The 20,643-nt window shown below is 42.5% G+C and overlaps 1 protein-coding gene and 1 long non-coding RNA gene across 3 annotated transcripts in view; one reads left to right on the forward strand and one right to left on the reverse strand.

The window, feature by feature from the left end:
- Positions 1-346: 346 nt before the first annotated feature.
- Positions 347-3,334, reverse strand: LOC106488472 (uncharacterized). Of its 2 annotated transcripts, XR_001293186.2 has the most exons (3): positions 3,063-3,334; positions 2,308-2,550; positions 347-576 (listed from the first exon to the last, which is right to left on the reverse strand). It is a non-coding gene; the product is annotated as an uncharacterized lncRNA (long non-coding RNA). The 2 variants fall into 2 exon arrangements; XR_010883207.1 differs by having other exon boundaries at positions 347-2,550.
- An 847-nt stretch (positions 3,335-4,181) lies between these two features.
- SLC38A1 (solute carrier family 38 member 1) overlaps positions 4,182-20,643 on the forward strand; it is a 43,402-nt gene continuing 26,940 nt past the window's right edge. The window contains exons 1-4 of the mRNA XM_013947810.2: positions 4,182-4,193; positions 12,438-12,650; positions 19,827-19,902; positions 20,484-20,599. Of these exons, the coding sequence (XP_013803264.1) occupies positions 12,532-12,650; positions 19,827-19,902; positions 20,484-20,599 (311 nt within the window). The 5' untranslated portion in view covers positions 4,182-4,193; positions 12,438-12,531. The remainder of the gene's footprint in view (positions 4,194-12,437; positions 12,651-19,826; positions 19,903-20,483; positions 20,600-20,643) is intronic.

A 20,643-nucleotide genomic window follows, 5' to 3' on the forward strand; every position in this document is an offset into this window, starting at 1 on the left:
GACTAGAGAGACTGCAGATATTTGTTGACAAGTTTAACTTACTTCCAAGAGGAAAGTTGCATGGGACAATGCAATAGCTTGCTGCACCACCCTGGAAGAGTTCATACACGTCCATGGGCCCTGAGCGTAGGCTCAATGTGCTTGTGCTCAGTCTAAGGAGGTACCAGCACTTTGTTCCTCCTTGAGGCAGATCTGCTACACTTTTTGAGCACAGAATCTCTGTAATGCCTTGAAGGGAAGGGGATCTCACTGGTTAATTACTTCCCAAAAGAGGACCAGTACTGCCCCCTCCTGTGAGCAGCCCGGTGACTTAGACACCGCCTTTCAGAGAACAAAGTTCATGGGCTTTCCGTGGCAAATGGACACAGAGTCTTTATTCAAAAAAGAAAACAAAACAAAACCAAAAAAAATCCGCAAAAGTCCACGTGCTTTTTACTTCAGCTGACACAAGATAAACAGAGGTGTAAAAATAGCTACTGACTACACCCTGGGCTTCCTCATCACTCTTGGTCATTCTTGAAGACGAGTGAGACTTCAGAGACATTCAAGGTTACTTTCTGGCATCAAGCAGCTTCTCTGCAAAACACAGAATTTCTCTCCTTCAGCTGTTTTTCTGCTTCTGATCTTCTTTCTTTTTTCCCCTCTCACACATGCACTAACACGTAAGTACAAACATGCCAATGACAGTTGCACTAAAATAGAAGTGAAAAAACATTTCTATAAGAACCTCCAGTTCTCCTGTCGGGCTTCTTGCGTGAGCAGCAGTGAATCCCCCCACCCCTCAGCTACTTGAACAACTGCTTTCTCCTGGGCTGGAGGCATATATTTGCCCGGGGGTAAAATATTTGAACGGATAAACATCCAAATTTAATGACCCTCTGTCGTCAGCTTTGTGCCAGGTGCAAAATTTTGCCTGGAAACTCTTGCAGGCTTTACAGCAATTTGAAAGCAAAAGACAGTGAAGAAGCCAATCAGGTTCCACTTAAAAAAAAAATGCACCCCAAATCAAACAGAATTCATAAACTGTGTACAGACAAGCTTGCCAAATTTTCACACGTGGGATGATTTAGTCGAACAAAGAATGACTTGGTGTGTTTTGATTTAAGTTCATTTTTATTATATAGGTATAGTTTTTCATTATGTGTCTGCTGTTTCTATTAGATAGTTTGGATCAGTCAATAAGCATGCATGTTTGAAGGACAATTCAGAAAGGAATTTTACAAACTCTGGAAGGACATTGTACTTCAGGGTGTAGTTCTCATAATAACCGTGGCTGTTGATGCATTTTAGGCAGCTGAAATACAATCTAAAGATCATTTGGAATTTGCAAGTCTGAGCAAAAGAAAGATGGAAATGGGGTTATCAGTGACAGAAGAGAAAGGCAAGGAAATATTACAGACAAGAGAGGATTCGTTTTGACTAGATAAAGGTAAATTGAAAGGTATCCAAGAACAGAACAGACAGTTCCAGACGGACAACAGGAAGAAAAACAACAGAACAGAAATATAAAAGCAAATTCCTGAATCTTTAGTGCATTTGAAGCCAGCTATAGGAATGAGATTATATACAAAAAAGATAAAAAGAAAAGCCAATATGGAGTGAACAAGGCCAGTGAGGAGTGAATGACATGAAATCTATAGAGAAAAAAGCTTACAGAAATAGCGAAAGCTAGAACTAGAAGCCATTGGTCACAAACACCAAAGCTTCACCAAATATCAAGGAAAACAGAATCAACAATGTCAAAAATCAGAAAGATATTAAGAAGAGGAGTGGAAATATGTGCAATATTAACCTTGCAAGAAAAATACACAGTAAAAAAGTTTTTGTTTCTGAAAAGCACTATTCTTTTTGTGGAACTTTGTTAAGATACGCTAAACAAATTTCTCCCAAATTCTGTAAAAAGTAACTACTTTGGCTCTAAGAACCAGTGCATGGCAATGTAAGATTGGAATTATTTGTAAGTTACAAATATTTGCAGGTAAGCTGCAGGTATAAAATCAATGGTGGTAACAGAATGCATCAAATTATATACCAATCATCTGATATTCCGTCTGACACACATTTTATTTCAAACAAAAATAAGTTTCTTCTAATTCTCTACATCAGTGACACCTGACCATGTCCATTACTTAATATAAGTTTTATTTAGCAATTGTGGGCGTTGATTCTCACTTTAAAGAGAAGTAAGTATACTTGAGTAAGAGTAAATTGCAAATATTTTCTTGTCTGCTTTTTGGCGTGGACAAGAGTCTAGTGCTTTGCACATAGGATTGGATCAAGAGTTAAGCCCCCGACTTGGAAGCTGACCTGATCTCCTTTTTGCTATGAAATTTCCATGGGGCTACAGGCATCACTCATGTGAGCAGTGAGAGAGGTTTATTCACATGAGGAAGTGTTGAAAGACCAGCCCTTGGCTTAACAACCTTGGGCAATTAACTTCTCCTCAAGCTTCAGCTTCATTACTGGAAGGATGTATGTCTCTTCCTTGGAGGCTGCAGCAGGTGTTAATTAAATTACTGTTTGCACAGCACTTTGCATCCAAAGAACTACCTGGGTGGAAAAAAAAGAAATGAGGCCCAAGAACCGTAAAGGGAATCAGGCAGGTATATACAAAGATGGTGATTTGGAAAGCGCAGCTCTCCACGCGCACCCGTGCCATTTTGGCCTGCCATCTCAAAGCGCCTACGAGGGCTGCAGGCGGCAGCGCGAGCCAGTGCATGAGCCTTCCTCACCCCATGGGGGACGCCGGCAGCCACCCGCTGCGGCCCCGCACGCAACTGCCCCCGGCTCCAGCCCCGGGCCCCATTTATTGCCGCTGCGCGATGCCCCACGCTAGGCACCCATAGGGTGGAGCAAAGGGCTGGGGTCCGCACTGGCAACGATGAGGACACCTTGTTTCAGGTTCGGCCTCGAAACTTTCTTCCGTCCTGAAAAGCTGCAAATAGGAGCTAATATGACACTTTATAGTGATAGCTATGGGAGCCATAAGCTATAGCAAATTGTCTGTACATTTAATATTGAAGTTAATCCCCCTTTATATAGGAAAACGTGCCTTGTCCCACCTGAAAACACTCTGACCTTTCACACAAATGGCAGCATTTTCTGCATATACATTTTGCATGATGAAACAGGAAATTGGGTAACACGATGATGCCAGACCTTCCGTGGCCATTTCAGAGAAAAAACAATAAAAATCCCTCATTCTGTACAATCAGGCCTGCCTGCCAGAAAGCGTTCTCCTTTGGGCAGGCCAAAGAGTAAGAAGAGAGTAAAACGAGTTAAAAAAAAAAAAAAAAAAACAAAAAAAGACCAAAAGAGTTAAAAAATGAGTCAAAAAAAAAAAGGCGGCAAAAACCTACCTCCAGGCAGGAGGCCCGGCCGCGGCGCAGCGGGCGCCCGGCAGGCGCGGCGCGGCGCGGAACCGCCGCGCGCGGCCACGTGGGGGGAGGCGGCCGCGGGCGCGGGGGCGCGGGGGCTCCGCGCCGCCCCGCGCAGCACCTGGCGGCCCCAGCGGCGCGGGCCCGGCGGCGCGCCCCCGCGCGCGCGCCCGCGCGCCCGCCCACCGCCACATGCACACCCGCGGCGCGGCGCAGGAGCGGCATCCTCCTCGCCGTCTGCCTCTCTCCACTTTAATTCCCCCCGCCTTCCCCCTCTTTGTTTTATTTTATTTTATTTTTATTTTTATTTTTATTTTATTATTATATATTTTTTTAATTATCCGTCGGCGTGCTCCCGCCGGGGAGAGGGCGGATCACAGCGAGGGGACGCCGCGGCTGCTGGGGAAGGTAGGCAGCATCTGATGCAATCGGGGGGGACGCGGAGCGGCTCCCCGCGCCGCCGGCGCCGCCTTTGTCTCCGCGCCGCGGCCCGCGCCCGCGCTGCCCCCGGCCGAGCGGCCCGCGGAGCGCGCCCGGCCCGCGCTTTGTCCCCGCCGGGCGCCCCCCCCCCAAAAAAAAAAAAAAAAACAAAAACCGTGCCTCCCCGCCGGGCGCTCCCAACTGCTAAACCTAAAAACTGGGGGCCGGGCGCGGGGGGAGCCCCGCGGGCGCCGCTGTGGCGGGTGCAGCCCGGCGGAGGGGGGGCCGCGCCATGCGGCACCTCCGCGGCGCGGCCGCGCGGGGGGAGCCCGCGGGATGCTGCCTCGGCCAGACACTGCAGTGTGCCTTAAAAATGGCAGTGAGCGGCGATCCGCGGTGAGCTTTCCCCGGCAGCGTTAAAATAAAAATAAAAATAAATTGGGGGGGGGGGGAGAGGGCGCGTGTCCACCCTCCGCGGTGGGAGCTGGAAAACATGGTCGCTGCAAATGGGCGGCCGGGTCGTGTGTGTCGCAGCCCCACAGGATGAGTGGCCTCGGCTTTCAGCCTGCCCTCGGCAGAAGTGCTCCTGCCTTTCGCTTAAATCGGACGCTGCCGGCAGAGCCCGGGGAAGTTACACGGTATTCAGAATGTGTGGGCTGGGCCCACGGCGCACGCGTGTGTGTGTGTGTGTGTATTTGCGTGTGTGTGTGTGTGTGTGTATTTGCGTGTATGTGTGTGTATTTGCCCGTAAATATAGAGTAACAGCTAAGCTGCTTGCATTTAGCGAGCCAAAGACGAGAACAAAAAGGTGCTAGGTTTGAATGCATTGCTGCATATATGCACGTGTCCATACGTATAGCTTTCTTTTAAGGTAGAGGTTTCGTTCCCTTGTTTTTCAGAGTTTGTAATGCAACCTGTAGCTATAATTTATCGTCTTCATGAAAGAGAAGATGAAGAAGTGTGTAAACCTGTGCTTTGTTTATGTGACATTAGAAGAACTGAAATAAAACCCATGTTTGGCAGCTGATTTTAGAAGAAGCTAGTCTCCCTCTCCTATAGGCTTAACCTGCCACATATCGTTGGATGAGTCTGTGACCCACATACTGCTTTTGGGCATTTCTGCTAACCTATATTCCAAATGATTGTCATTGCTGCTTTGTGGTCTTTCATTCATCTTTTGTTTTGTTTTGTTTTTTACTATTGCTTGAAAGACAAAATGACATGGACCAGTCATTGTTCTAAAAGTAAAGTACTAGCAAACGCTCTTTTTCTATTTGATTTGCAATACTCATTTTAGCCATCTAAAATCAGAAGTAAAACCAGCTACAAAGGGGGGAAAATAGCGTTGTTCCATCTAACTTTTACTTCCTTTGTCAGCGAAGTATGAACTTGCTGTAAAAAGTATCTAAAAGGAAATTCCATCTGTTGCTGAAGAATGCATAGTATCAATAACTGCCATTTTTCAGGCTTGGAGCCCATTCTGAAATTGTGTTGAAATCAATTGGCAGAACTTCTCCGAAATCTAGGAATTACCCTATTTCCAGCGAGCAAAGGCCTTGTGATGTGACTTAGTGGAAATTCACTGACTAAAATGGAACCTGTTTCACTGTAGTGCTGAATGACTCCTGTTTGACTTTGCCTTTTTGGAGTTGTTGGGGGTTTTTTTTTTGTTTTTTTTTTTTTGAAGAGGCACCACAGGGCGAACACTTCCCCGAGGCACACTGCAGCATCCTCTGCCTGGTCGCTTGAGGCTATTGGGGCCGTAGTGGGACTTGCTGGACTCCTGAGCCCTGCTGCGGATGGGAGACGGGCTGGGAGGAGACTGCCGCTCTCCACCTACCCCCATACAAAGGATTATCCTCTGCCTTGTTAGACCCTTTCTGCAGTGTCGTAGAACATGGAGGATCAATTGTCCTTCATGACCAAATCCTGCTTTTTACAAGGGTTTTAACGCATGGAAGGGGAGGAAAGGCCCTTCGGCGTGCCTGCTTGCTGGTTCCTCACCCTGGGTCTTTGACCTGCCTTTCGTCGGGGCTTTCTGCTTTTTGGTTTTGTTCTTGTCTCGGGGAATAGTGGTGACTGAGCATAACTGGGACTTTCCTTCCTCCCGCATTCTCCCCTCTCTCTCTATCTTTTCCTCAGTTTGCTCATTTCTGTAGAAACAAGCTTAGCAAATAGCCTGGCAATAACTACTGCTTTAAAAGAATGTATTATGAAGAAAAACAAGATGTTGTGGGCCTACTTAAATATTCTGAACTTAAATGAAAGTGTTTCCTTTCTGATACGTATTTATTGCTTTAATCTTAATCCAAGCCAAGAAGTTTGAACAGCCGCTCTTAGTAAAAATGGTGGCTTTTTTCATGCCCAAAGTGCTTTACAAGCATTATCCAGTTAATTCTCATAATACCTATGTAAAGTTATTAAGTAAATATCTCTCTGAGTCTCTTACAGACAAGGAAACTGAAGCAAAGAAATTGCATGTAAACTGGAGGGGAAAAAAAAGAAAAAAGGAAAAGTGAGTTGCAGACTGATGCAAAGAGTTCTTCCTTCTGTAGTACAAAAATTACTTTTAAACAAGAATTTTTAAGGTGCTAGTAAGTCTTTATGAATTCATGTTGATGGTAACCCATAATGCACCACTCTGGCAGCACAATTTCTGTGGAGTACAAGAGTTCCTGTATTTGTGGTGGTGAGTTCTGGGATCTCTTCAGCCAAACCGAGAATGTCAAGAGGATTTCACAGAGAAATATAATTAGGAAAAAATGTGACTATATTCCTCTGCCAAATACCTTCCCTAAATCGACTGGGAAGGGCTCAAAACAAAAATGTACTTAAACCATTTTCCTTTATGGCTCATCTTTAAGTGTTTTGCCTAAAGTAATGAATCACTGGGTGAATCAGACTAGTATTTTATGATTTCTTGTTTGCCTGCCTTTGATCAACTGACTAGCCTGTCGAGACTTAATTTGGGGCTGTCTTCCCTTTCTTTATGGCAATACGGAAGGGCAGTGTTGAAAGTGATGGGGCAGAGCAGGAACATTTTCTTGTTGCAACACAAGGTCACAGTACTGAAAAAGGTTGAGAATCTGCATTTGTGTACATCTCTCCTTTTTTCTAAGATCTTTTTCTGAGCTTCTTTATCAAGTCTTCTGTCAGTTGGTTGTTTCTCCCCACACACACCTTATCTTTTTATTGTTCCTATTCCTTGCATCTTGGGGGCCGTGTCAGAGAAAAGAGTCGCTATGTTAGTCAGGGACCTGGAAATGAGAGGTTAGGGCTCACGTTCAGGGTGTGCACAGCTGCAGCAGCTGGAAGGACTTCTCCCCACCACACTGCGCCGACCAGGGGTATCCCCTCTCAGCAGGTCAGGTGCGTGCCAGCACCTCTCTCGTTCTCCCTCGCAGCCTGGTGCCCTGCGGCGAGGGTGTCTCGCGCCCGGGCACGGGTGCAGCAGGGATGGAGGCACACATTCCCTTGGCCACTTCGGCTCCGAAGGCTTTAGCGATGTGGTGAGGGGCAGTACCAAGTAGCTGGAGGCAATGACATTTCAAGCACCACAGATGTTTGCTCACTGGATGTGAGTCAGTCGTTAATTTCCAAGCTCTTTGTTATCTTAGTAGCTCTTGTCTAATCTCTCCATTTCGTCCTTCCTGTAGGTTAAGAGTAAAACAGGAACTTTATGTTCCAGATGTCAGGTGTCACTAATGCTGAACAAAAGGAGAGAGTTGCTTCCCGGGCTTTCAACATGATACCGTTATGTATGAAGCCCATTATTGCTTTTTTGTCATTCACGTGAATAGTTCATAGAGTTTCAGGCTCCGTTTTTCATTATTTATATCCATAGAGTCTTACTGGTCGTATTGCTGTTGTTTGAAAGAACATACAAAAGTATGGGCAAAGAAAGACGTATCACATCGCAGTCTTTCAGGAATAAAACAGCTTGCGTGAAACTCAAGCACTGGATCCTGATGACTCCTAACCTACCAGAGGAGTTCTTGGCAAAACTCTCTTTGAACAGAAAGTTGAGTCACATTTCAGCTTTTAAGTAAATTATCTTGAATTCCATAGTTAAAATTGCTTAGTGTGTCTCGGATAAGTGCCATCTCATCACCAAACTACAAGACTGTTTGACTGCGGGAAATGCAGTGAAGGCAGTGCACAGTGAGTGTGCAAGGTCATGTGACAAACACCATGCCTAGAAAGGGGTAAAATGGTATCAAAACTTACTGCTGCCTCCAAGCACCTCTTAGGTACTTGGTGAACTTCTGGGCAGTCATGCGTCTAAGGTCATACTTTTGAATTATGTAATTTCCAGGATATTAAAAAAAAATAACTGAATCATGCCATCATCATTACCTCCAGGAGTGATGATGTTATTGATAGGAATGTGATTTCTGGTGAAGAGTTTTCTGGAATTACATTTCTTCTAGATGCTGCCTGGAAAGGATTCATGCTTAAGCCAGGAAAAGAAATAAAGTTAGAGTCTCCATATTTTTCCAAATATACAAACTTTTTAAGCCCATCACTGCCAACTTTTCAAGCCTATTACTGCTGTTGTGATGTTTTGATAGTCCAGAAAACTGGAGTTGCAGGGATTTGGGGGGGAGGGGGGGGAAGAGGGTGTTTCAGAAAGCAGTAGAGAAAAAGATCCCAGTTCTTGAAAATGTGTTTTAATGGCCTGTGAAGGTCTCAATGTCCTTGAGAAAAATAAATTCATTTTATCTTCTTGTGTCCTCCATATGGAGTCTGTGACCAGTTGTTATCTTTCCCGTAATTTTAAGGCAGTGGTGTTATTTTGTAAGCAGCACATGATAAATAAATTATCTATAGTAGGTTTTACAAGACATGTCATGGGATATCTAAAGACAAAGGGAAGCTTCTAGCCTAGTGCAGTGCTTTTTCTACTCAACTGAGGGCCTGGGTCAGCTACAAAACACAAATCTTTGACGTTCCTTCAAACATGACATTAGTCCTTTCCTGTTTTTTCTCGAGGTGATTCATGCAGTGTGGTTGCCTATTTTAGTGGAGAAGTTTCAAGTAAGAGCAGAATTCGTACTTCTTGTTGTTGATTTACTTTGTGTGTGTCTGAGGAGAGAGAGGTTTGATTACAGGTATTGGGACACTGCTTCCTTTTTTGGGGGCTTCAAGGATGGGCAGGGTAGTAAGCATGGTGGCTGGTGTTGATTGGGATTGCTACCCTCACTGGTCAGATGATTGTTTATTACCTTTCAGAGTCAATTAAGAATAAAGCTCGGTCTAGGTATTTTTGCCAAAATAGCATTTTTATTTGAATTTGCTTTATGACATTTCATGAATGAAAAGGCCTTAAATAAAAATGCTATCATGCTTCTTCCAGTATAGTTCCAAATCGACCTGTGGTAAATTTTATTAGCTGAAACAATTTTTTTTTTCCTCTCCTCATTATTAGTGGCACTGACACTTGAGGTGGAGACTCACTTAACTCGGCTATCTCAGTGTAAGGCTTCCAGTCAATGCTGCTTTCATGAGGAAAGCTCTATGTTCGCAGGGAGCAATTCAGCGTGCTTACAAACACCTGCCTTAGGCTGGGATGAATTAGTTTGGCAGTGCCAGACTCTTCTGAGCCCAGAATGGTCACGCAACTTTCAGAGAATAAAGCCGGCTGAGGTGAATCCTACCTCTAGGGGTTGTAGACTTTATTTAGAATCCGCGTGTGATTTGTCACATCTATAAGTAGACATTTAAAATAGGCATTTTGGGGGTGAAATCTTATGACCACCTATACTTCACTGACTGCGAAGAGAGCCTAGAGTGATTAGCTCTGATAAAGATGTTGCACTGTGCATATCCAAAGTAAAGTTATTTTGGCAAAACTTCAGAGTTTTGCTTAGTCTGTTTTTTGTGAGTATCTTGCATATCGCACCTTTCAGCGCTAAGTCTGCAAGCGCTTTACAAACTGAGTGTTATTATCACTATTATCGTCTTAATTTTACAGATGGAGATGCTACAGATGAGGTGGTTATCCTTCACCAAAGATTTGCAATGAGTTAATGCTATCACAGTTAATGTTTCAGTCACCAGCCCCACATTTCTCTGTTTCTCTTCTAGTGTTTTGGCGCTGAGATCAGGTTTTCTCAGACTTGGGTGCGCAATGCGCCATTTCACTCAACAGTTTTTTAGTTTCAGGGTGTCTTGGCATTTGTTTTTTTTGTTTGTTTTTTGTTTTTTTCTTTTGAGTAGATCACTAAACCTAGGAAGAACCTGATACGGATTCAAAGATGCGTCTTCCTGCTGCTGCAGGAGTAGCTCATCTGTCTGAAACCTTGAATCTGCTGGAATTATTGCTAGTGCTCCAGCCGACATCAATTGCACTAAGGTTTTGCTGAGTCTTCATTCAGTTTTTCATAGAATCAGAGTTTTAGCGAAAACAAAAAATGTTGGGACTTTTGTATTGTAAAGATTCCTTGCAAATAAGTCGGTGAACCGTTTTGCTGTTAGTCTGGCCTTACAGCATTTCAGCTAGACACCAGCAGAAATGAGAACTAGGAGCTGCATGTCAGGGAGCTGTGAAGTCTCCTCTCCAGCACATTGTTTACCTCACAGAAGTGCTAATTTCAGCACCTATTTTTAAAACACTTAATGTGGAATTTATTAAGTGCAGGCAATGTCGAGGCAATTCTGAAAATCTTCCTGGGGGACTAAGACGCAAAACTGTACCCAAAGGAAAAGTTGCGGTGCTTGAATATTAGACGAATCTTTGCATGGATTTTAAAATCTCTGTGGATGCAAATCTCCTTGCAGACATTGTCACTTCTGTTAAAGAATTGTTTATTTTAGGAACACAGGGTCACAAGAAGCTTCAGAATTCGGCGCGCCACCTCGGCAATTGCTCTCTCCTGTGGCTTTATCCTTTTATAAAAAGATCAAGCTTCTCTTCCAAAATAGGTAGACTATTTTATCCCTGCTGCTTCTGGGAAGACTGTTCCAGAATGTCACTGCTAAAACCGCCTTCTGCTTACCAGTCTGTATTTATTTATCAGCAGTTTAAATCCATTTTTTTCTTGTGCCAACATTTTAATATCCAGATGTTTACTCTCCTGGTATCTGTAGTTAAAAACTGTTGTGTAGATGAGTTGCAAAGGACCAAGTTCACCTCCCACGGCACCTTCCTCTGGCCAGCTCTGCCACCCCATACTGTCCACCTGTGTAACTGGTTGTGTAGTTGCTCCTTCTGTAAAAATGAGCGGATTCTACCTTATCGTAAGTGTTTTAGGATAGCCTTTAAATTCACACCTTAAATTTGGACACTTTGGGATGTGTGGAGAAAGCTATCTTTCTAAGACAATGTAAACTTCAAGATAAAATTAAATTTCTGAGAAACTATTTATAGCAAAAATGCTCATTTCACAAATACCTTTTATATGTGGAAGGGATGTAGTACAAGCCAGAAGTATTGGGTCCTGTAAAATTAATTTGAAACAAGCGGATGTCGTAACTGCACGAGAAGGGAACTAAGGCCTCCCCCGTTTCCTTGGGGGCCTGTAAAATGTGGGGATACTCCTGCTGCTTTGCTTGTACATGAGTATTTGGATGGTTTTGAGGTAGCTCTGACGATCCGATAATATCCCCAAATGAAGCTGATGTGTGAGCACTCGTAAAGTAGCCCAGGGTGAATGGCAAATAGTTGTCTGGCATTACTGCAGAAAATTCATTCACAAGGTAGGAATGAAGAGGGTTGTGCTGTAGGAGCTTGTTTCTGAATAACATCCCGTGGCCGCAACGTTACGCTATAGCTGTAGTTCGTCTGAGAGTGGTCTGACTCAGGAAAATAGCGGTCTTTCAGTTGATTGGTGTTTTCAGGGAGGAAATATGTCACTGTAGCAGATTTCTCCTATCTACCTTTGGTGTTATTCTAGGTGCTTTTGCACAACACATCTATCAGTGGAGAGACCAGCTGATCTCTGGGCAACACCTGCTGGACATGAGATATACATTATTTTTTCCTCATATGATCCATGAGTTTAAGGATTTGTTTTTGTCTGTTTCTGCCTTTGTTCAGAATAAATGTTTTGGTAAAGAGAATTTACAGAGGGTGCTTTATGTGTGATTAATCTTAACAAATTCAAATGTCAGGAATACCGATGTCAATAGAGCAGAATCCTGGAATAATTCTATCCCTCTGCTCCCTCCACCTAGCAGCAGTATGGACACAAGTGATGAAAATTATGAGAGGGCATTTTATTTTTTTATTTTTTTTTTTTAGTGAGAGGCAGCATGGAGAACATACAGAAGATGAGTGGCGAATAACAAACTGGGACTTGGGCAAGCACAACATTTTTATTCTTTAATTTTTAGGTGGTTAACCTTTTTTTTTTCTGAAATAAATATTATTGTTTGCTCACTAGTTTATAAATACGAGTACCGTCTTCAGCAATTGGTTGTTCAACTGGATAAATTTGTCTCATTAGTGAAGTTCATCTAATTAAGGAGTATAATGTTACCACTCTTATGCAATGCATTCATTCGCCTGAAGTGCCTCTGAAAATACAAAATGGGTTGGTAAAGATGGTCTCTCTTGTCCAAGTTTCACTGTATTCTTCTGGTGATATTGCCTACTATGGATGGCATACATCTTGGGTTTTTTTCTTGTGTTTTATTTAGATTGCTCACATTGTGGCTGCAGTTTACTTGCAAGATACCAACCAAACACTAATATTTGGAGAGACACTTGGATACATACAGTTCCTCACCCAGGATGCCTTTCAAAGCTGGATTAGAACTGACTGAGTTGCAGAATATGACTGTCCCTGAAGATGATAACATCAGCAATGATTCAAATGATTTCACAGAAGTGGAAAATGGCCAGATAAATAGGTGAGTATTTTTCCACTGACGCTGCCTGTGCTAAGAAACACACTGTTTAAAAACAGCATTCTAATTTTCAGTATATGTCTTGAATTATTCATTACCAAGTCATGCTCCATTTGAAGATGTAATTTGAATTTCGTATGTGACATCTGTTGGGCATAGGCTGCAACAACAGATAAAGCAAACAGAGTGGCAATTTATTCATCGTTTTGAATCTTTCAAATTAGTCTAATAAAATGCACAAATATATAATGTAGCAAAAAGCCAACCTTTTGAAATGTCTGCTTACACACAGCAAAGAAGTAATAATAATAAATACAATTAGACCAACAGAATAATTTGGGGCAAATCACTTTGGTGACCTTTGACCTCTGATACTATGGTTTTAACCTGCCTGGCCACAGCCACGTATTCCAAGCTTCTGGGAATTTACAGTTCACGTTGTTGCCAGGAAAATTTGTTCCAGCCCCACATTCGCAAGCCAGCAAGATAACCTGTGCCGCAGCCATTGCTCCCTAAGACAAGGATAGCAAGAAGCTGGGGAAGCAGAGGCTTTGCCTACCTGCGGTCACGTTTCAAAAACACTTCTATTTATCAATTTCAGTAAAAATCAGTATGTGCTTTTAAATTATTAGACCGTTGACTTTCTTTCTCTTTCTATAAGCTTTTGTTAATTTTAAAAAGAACAACCTGTTTCATATTACAGCAGTTCTTCCAGGGCTTTCTGTCAGGTACCAGCATCCAACAGGTATCGAATTGTGTCATGTTTATAGCAAAGATCTGCTGATGCTCAGCGTTTGTGTTTTGTGAGCTATAAAACAAGGAGCTGTTTTCCTATCAAACTTCCTGTTCAAATATTGTAAACAAAGGTGGAGTATGAAGGTTTCTGCTCAGGGATCCAGGTACTTGTGAGTAAGGAAGCTGGTGCCCGCATATAATCCTATTTACTTAATGCAGCGCTGCTGACTGCTACTGCCAATGTTTATAATCTTGAAAAACCTGAACCGACCTTTTTCTCTTGCCTTTCCTTCCTTTTGGCAGCAGCTTGCGGGAGGCGTCTGGCTACTCAGTGAAACTCAGGTTCTAGGGTAAAAATGCAATTCTGAGCTGTTTTTTCGCAAGTAAGGGTGCAGCTCTGTGGCAGGAGCCGAGTGGCCGGATGCTGCCTGGCATTCCTGGGCCCTGCACCGCCAGGCAGGTCACGCGCTGTGAAGGGGAATTCCTGGGGCAGTTACCAGCTGTGAGATTTAGTAATGCGACCACACTGCAGCTGCACTGATGAAGATTAGAACTGGTCAGGAATTTTCTGATGCAACTTCTTTGATGGAAAGTGCCAAACCGAAACACAAACCACTTCTATTAAATAAATAAATAAAAACCCCTCCAACTTTGCCAAAACAAAATAGTTCCAGTACGAACCTGCTGGCTTTCCTACCAGTTCACTTCATAAGGCAAGGAGTTGAGGAAGTGACAGTGGTAAGCACGCTCCCCTGAGCCGGTGGAGGATTTATACCTTGAGAGGAGAAGGAGTGGCCGTGCTGGGCTGGCTGTGCCTCGGGAACTCTTTGGCTTCTGCCACAAGTAACTGTTACGGGAAAAACCTTGTTAGTGCTTCATTTTTCAGTGAATGTTTATGGAGGATAAGGAAAGAGAGCACCATATATGTTTGATCTTTGACGGTCAAGGTGTGTTTTGAGGAGTTAGTGCATGGTAAGCATGGAGATGTCCGAGTAGACTGCCTGCAAAAGAAAGAAGGAAAATGGCTGAGGAAAGAGTGTCAGAAACCTCAACAGGATTTCTAATTACTTTTCTGGCTTCTAGGGAAGGCTAAAGCATTCCACAGTTTCCATTCCCTTATGGGTGATTCTTCTCCTTCGCAAAGTATCATTGGGTCATAGGAAGCAGCCCATTAAGGTCATCTCTCATCTGTCTGCTAGGCTGCTCACTGGATAGCTGTTTACTCATGCCTACTATTTAGTAATATTTTGCCCTACATACCCAATGTGTTCACGTTGCTCTCCATCTTAAAAACAAGAGTTTCAAGGCTGTCCTTACCAGCTGTGGACTGCCTGGGCGGCAGCGCACAAGCACCAGCACAGCCCCATGGGCTTCCTCTGGAGCCGGGGCCAAAGGCCCCTTCGTGCCCATGCAAGCCCTCGACCAGCGTGTGCGAGTGCCTCAGCACCCACAAGGGGTGCGAGCAGACAGGTAGACCCTGTTCTGCTCCCCTGCCCAAACGCCGCCTCGAAGGATACGGTTGTTCTCTTTCTGGAACTATTCTGGCAAACGCCCCATCTCTGAGGAATACGAGGTTAATCAGTGCACAGAAGAGCATTTTTGCGCTGTCTGACATATGGCATAAGGCTATGTGAAACTCCACAGTCCATTAAAACCAGTGGGACTTTTTTTGTTGATTTCACTTGAGCTTTAGATTAGATCTGTAATTTTCAACTATCTTCTTTTAGCTGTTTCAACTTGTTTAATTTTGCACTCTGTGTTTCATTTTAAACCTGTTTCTTTTCCCAGTACATAGTTTACCTTGTTCAATGCAAATCAGAGGTTTTAAGGGTCTTTTGGGGAAGATACATCAGTGAGGAGCAGATTCCAGGCCTGTGTTTAAATCCCAAACATTTCCTGATCTTCGGAAAAAAAATCTCTAATTTCCTTTGGATTTCCAGCCTGAATGTGGGCCTAAATATGTGATTATATATACCACTGGGAGGAAGTATTGGTTTGGGGGGTTGTATTGGGAAGGGGTTTTCTTTGTATATGAAAATGTTAAATTTCTTCTGGAAGTGAAGAAGAAGCTTGCATCAAATCCAAACAGCCGCCTCTTGGTGTGCTGTTAAACCAGGTATCTTGTGTATAAAACTTTGCCATCTCTGAACGTGACTGTAAACCTGTGTTTAGATGACCTACTGCTTTGTGTAACAGGACAAAATCCATTCAGCTGGTCGTCAACAAATTTGTATCTATAACAGTGATTAAACTCTCAGCAAGCGGCTAGCATGATACTGAACGTTCGTCTTGGTTTACAGCTGCTGGTAGATTATCAGCAGTCCTTGCTCAGGTAACAAGGTTGTTCATAGGTATACCCAGATGTAGTAGAAGTTTCACAGTGTAAACCAGACCAAAATTTCTTTTGCGTTTCTTGTTCCTGCTTGCCTTGGAAATCTTTACTGTTGCTCAAGCTACAGCTCAGTTTAGGAAGATGCCTAAGGATAGAGGTCTGTCATCTTGGCAAAACTAGCTTTCCCTAACAAATGTTTAAGGCATTGTCAAATACCACTTTAAGTTAATTATGTTTAAATATATCTGAGATAGCTAAATGGTTTAACTCTGCTTAACAAAAATGGTTAACTCAGCGCCCGTATGAGACATTTCTCATATAAGTCCTTTAGTAAATTTAATTTCAAGACCATAGTTAAACATGGTCCTTTTAAAGCCACTTTGCTAATAAGACTAATTTTCTACCTTGCACTAAATGAAACAAGAAGAAAAATTAGATTAACAGATTCTCTGTAAGCCAAGTATGAGGATGGATTCATCACAAGGATGAGCTGATTATTTTTGGCCAGGGTATTCTTTTATAAACATATCTGAGAAGTTTGGTATAAACTGTTCATACTCAGCTGTGATATGTGAAGCACAACTAGAAGCAGAAATACACAAGAACATGTTATGTCTTTTGATGATGAATAAACTGTTTGCAATGAAGACAGCAACAGCACAAATGGATTTCATGCTTGTCAGGGAGTCACAAAGCTTTAATGACATGGGCCATCCTATTGTGCATTTCTACAGCACCTCTCACAGTGGCCTCTAGTCCTTGTGAGGGTTGAGAGAATCTGAGCAAATAATCATTTCACTTCATTCCTGTCATATTTATAAAAATCAAATATACAACATTCTGTGACAGTGAATAGTCCAGTTTCTGAGAACTTCTATTAAACAGAGCAGATGCATGTAATGGTTTAACTAGAAATTCTGGTATTCCAACGTATGTTCCCTTTCATATTGTCGAGAAAAACACCCTGAAATGAAAAAAGTTAAATGTTCATAAAAAGCAAAATCTTGGGGAAAATTTTTTTTGTTGAATTCACTCGACTACCTTCCCCCTACTTTTTTCTGGCTTTTTTTTTGTTTGTTTTTTGTTTTTTTAAGTTCAGTAATGCATTCCACTTACGAAAAACTTATGGTGTCATACAGCATGCCTGTACCACCTACTGAGTGTGGTCCTGAGGCAGCCTTCTCGTCTGGGCTTGCAGGTTATGTCGACTGTAATAACGAATGCGGCCATAGCTGGAGTGCAGCCTCGAGACCAGGCGGACACCTACGCACCCCACAACTGCGTTGCTGCTAAGCTTTCCGGACAAGCAGTCCTGTGGCTGGGAGGCACCCTGTAAAAAAGCTACACCCATTGCCATGTCCCTCATAGAAGTTGCAATTTGGAAGGCTGGAGGCCCTGTTTGCATACAAGCCACAATCTCTTGTCTGACTTTGTCTTGCAGTCCACATCATACAGCATAAATGGAAAAAAATCTGCAGTGTGACATGGTAAATGTGGAACGGGTGAGGAGCCCAGCTTATAATAGGAGAAGAGAGGCTGGACAGCAAGTCCAATCCAGTTTAATGTAGGACTAATTCAAAGCAGTACTCTGGATCAATTTATGAAATCAGATTAGCTTTTTTTAAGTCCAATCCATAAAAAAATAAATTGTTGCCACAGAAAATACTGATTCTGGAGAAGCCATTTTTTCCATCAAAAATATTTTAATAAAAAATTCCAAGGTAGCTTCATATTTGAGCAATATGATTCAAGTATTGTCTTTATCATTTGTAAACTCTTTGCAAATAATTTTCTTTGAACTTTAGTACCAAGCAGCAATAATAATATCTACAAAATTATTATTTCTGTAAGTATTAAACAGGGGCTAAATAACTAGGAGTGAGCAGAAAAGGGAGGAGGGGAACAGACTAGTGGCTTCTATCATAACTCTGACAAAATCTAAAATGACACAGGATCTCCGTAAATGACAGAAGAAGGCAAAGTCTGCAGACGTTCCCAGCAGCACTTTAAAATCGATAGGAGACAAAACTCTTCTCTTTGCTCCTGACTGTAAAATTGCCTGCAGGGTATTTCATGAGAGAGCTGGAATGTCTTTTCCAAACTGTTCACACTCAGCTGCCTATATTCAAGAGATGAGCTTTAAACAGACATAAAAAGAAAATATGCAAGCTCTGAATCTGTAGAAGACCAGTTTGAGGTTTTATTCCATGAGGGTAAAATACCTATGCGGTGAACTTCAGAAAGTTAATTTTGGATCAGTCTACCATAGAAGTGGTTGCTTTTCACTTCTTACGACAGTGGAGGAGGTTCAGTCAACTATTCCAACTTCTTTAGGACTGCTAAACCTGGCATGGTGTCTGTATGTTGCAGCAAATTAACTTCTGAAGTTAATAGTTTCAAAAATATAGGAGGAACCTGTAGTTGGTTGTTGTCTATATAAAGACAGTCAAAGCAGACTGATGAGTAGAAGTCAAATTTACAACAAAAGCAGCAGTAATACTAAATACTTTTTGACAGATTTTGCCAAATATAAGGGATAAACTCCAAATGGAAATACATAGTAGAGAAAGGTCAGACTTTTAAAGACATTTTTCTATTAAGGATGTTTACCTTTATATCTAAAGACTGAGTACAAGGTACTTTGTGAAAAAAATATTAAAGATGCAAGGCACAGTGTGTCAGCTGTGGAAATTGAATCAGTAGCATTACAGCTGTATCATTTTGGCATATGCTTAGAAACTATGTTCTCCTCATCTTTTGCTAGTAATTAGGTCACAACCAGGGTAGTAAGGAAGTTTGATAGCGCTTTATATTTATGAATTCAGTGTCTTATTACCAGCCTAAATACCTTTGGCTGCATTGAAGTAAAACATAGTCTGAGTCAAAGTATGAACTGTCTGTCCCTAGCCAGGAGACAGTCCCAGCTGTGGGAAGTGGCTAGTAGGGCTGCTCTTTACGTAAGACAAACCACAGTGTCTAGTTTATTGTTTGTTTTCATTTAAGAAGAGCCACCTTAATTTACCTGCAGCAAAAAGGGTCTCTGAAACTTGGTGACAGTCGCTGGTTAGGAAGGCAGCTCACACAGTGGCTGATGCAATAGCCAGCGCCTAAGAACCGTCTGTAAATTAACAAAGATGCCAGGGACTTGCTTTTGCATAAGTCTTCAAAAGCTGAAAAGTCAGGAGAACGCTATAGGCAAACTAAAACATTCACTGAAGACAGGATCTGGGAGAAAATAACAGCAAACCCAGATCAGAAGTGTCATAAATGCCAAGGATGCGGAAACACAGAGGCAGGAGACAAATCTTGCTCTGGCAACAACGAGTTCCTGATGGGTACGTCTCAAGGATGAAGCACAAGTAACGGGTGCAGAGAAAGAAAAGATCTTTACTCCGTGCTTCCCAGCACAGAAGTGTTTAATTCTGCAGTCTGGTGAACTTAATACTTGGATTTTCAAAGACTCTTTAATGAAAATGCAGTAGTCCAGAGCTGCTGGTACATTGACAGAGCCTGTCGCTGTGCTCAGGATGGCCCCAGGCAGTGGTGGCTGCGGGCAGCATTTCTTCCTCCTTTTAACTCCAGCCCTGTCGACTCGGAGGTGGCACCAAAGGGTTTCAGTACCCAGGTGCCACAGCCACCTTCCCACGGGCTCATCCCGACCTCGGACAACCTGAGGCTCAGTGGCTGGGAGGGCTGCAGCATGCCAATTAAACAAATGGTGTGGCTGGGAGCCAGCTTTGTAGCTAAGAGCCGGTGGTGGCCACACCTCAGCAGGGTACTTGGAGAAGTCCATTAGCAGGGCCCTGTTAATGTCTGTGCAAATTCGTCGTCTTCCTGTCCACAAAATGGGTGCTTTTTCATTACTAAATCTTCTGAAATGCCATTCCGTATACATTCATTCTGATCTTGTGCTAGTGTTACCTTTATTGATGCCCAATGTATGCCAGCGTAAGTGAAGCATAATCTGGCTCGTTGATGGTTATGAGTTTGACCTCTTTTCTCATCCAGCTTTTATACATTGCATGTTTTGTAATCACGTGATGCTCATAGAATTAACGTGTTTGCATTTTATAAACACTTCTGATGGAAATAAATCCTTTGACTTCTTTCAGCAAGTTTATTTCGGATCGAGAAAGCAGAAGAAGTCTTACAAACAGCCACCTGGAAAAAAAGAAATGTGATGAATATGTAAGTGCCTCCCACTGTTCTTTTCTCTGTCAAAATGAACTATATATTGTGCATATGTACAGCTTTTAGATGTGGTCTTCAAAAGTGCTGAGCGCACACAATCATAGCTGGAATTCAAGTTCCAGCAGGAAGTGCTCATGCTCAGCACTTCAAAAAAACAAAGAAAAACACACAAAAAACCCAAGCGTTTTGGTCCAGTTCAGAAAAGTGAAGGCAGGAGGACTTTGTTGAGCAGGAAATCATGGTGGTTCCTTACGGCTTTACAACATATAAATCATGCCTAAGATGTTTTACAAACATAGTGAAAGATGGATTTTTGAATTGAAAGTGTACTATGAGTTATATATTGCCTATACCGTTTATGTCCATTTACACAATCTATAAACAGTGATCAGAATGTAGCTGTGAGAAAGTTCAGTGACACCTTTTCTCTTTCAAACCTTGCACTTTTTTATTGATTTGTTTCCATAGCAGTAACTACTTACATTTGATATATCAAAAATATTGCAGTTTAAAGTATAGATGCATTTCTCTGCTGTGTTCCAAACTGTTACTTACATGTATATTTTTCATTTCTCCAGATTCCAGGAACTACTTCACTGGGAATGTCTGTCTTTAATCTCAGCAACGCTATTATGGGCAGTGGAATTTTAGGCCTTGCTTTTGCATTAGCCAACACGGGAATTCTCCTTTTTTTGTGAGTATCTATGTGCTAAGTAGCAGGTCTCTGTGCAATTTCAT

The sequence above is a fragment of the Apteryx mantelli genome, chromosome 1, assembly GCF_036417845.1.
Source record: "Apteryx mantelli isolate bAptMan1 chromosome 1, bAptMan1.hap1, whole genome shotgun sequence".
NCBI classification, from domain to species: domain Eukaryota; kingdom Metazoa; phylum Chordata; class Aves; order Apterygiformes; family Apterygidae; genus Apteryx; species Apteryx mantelli.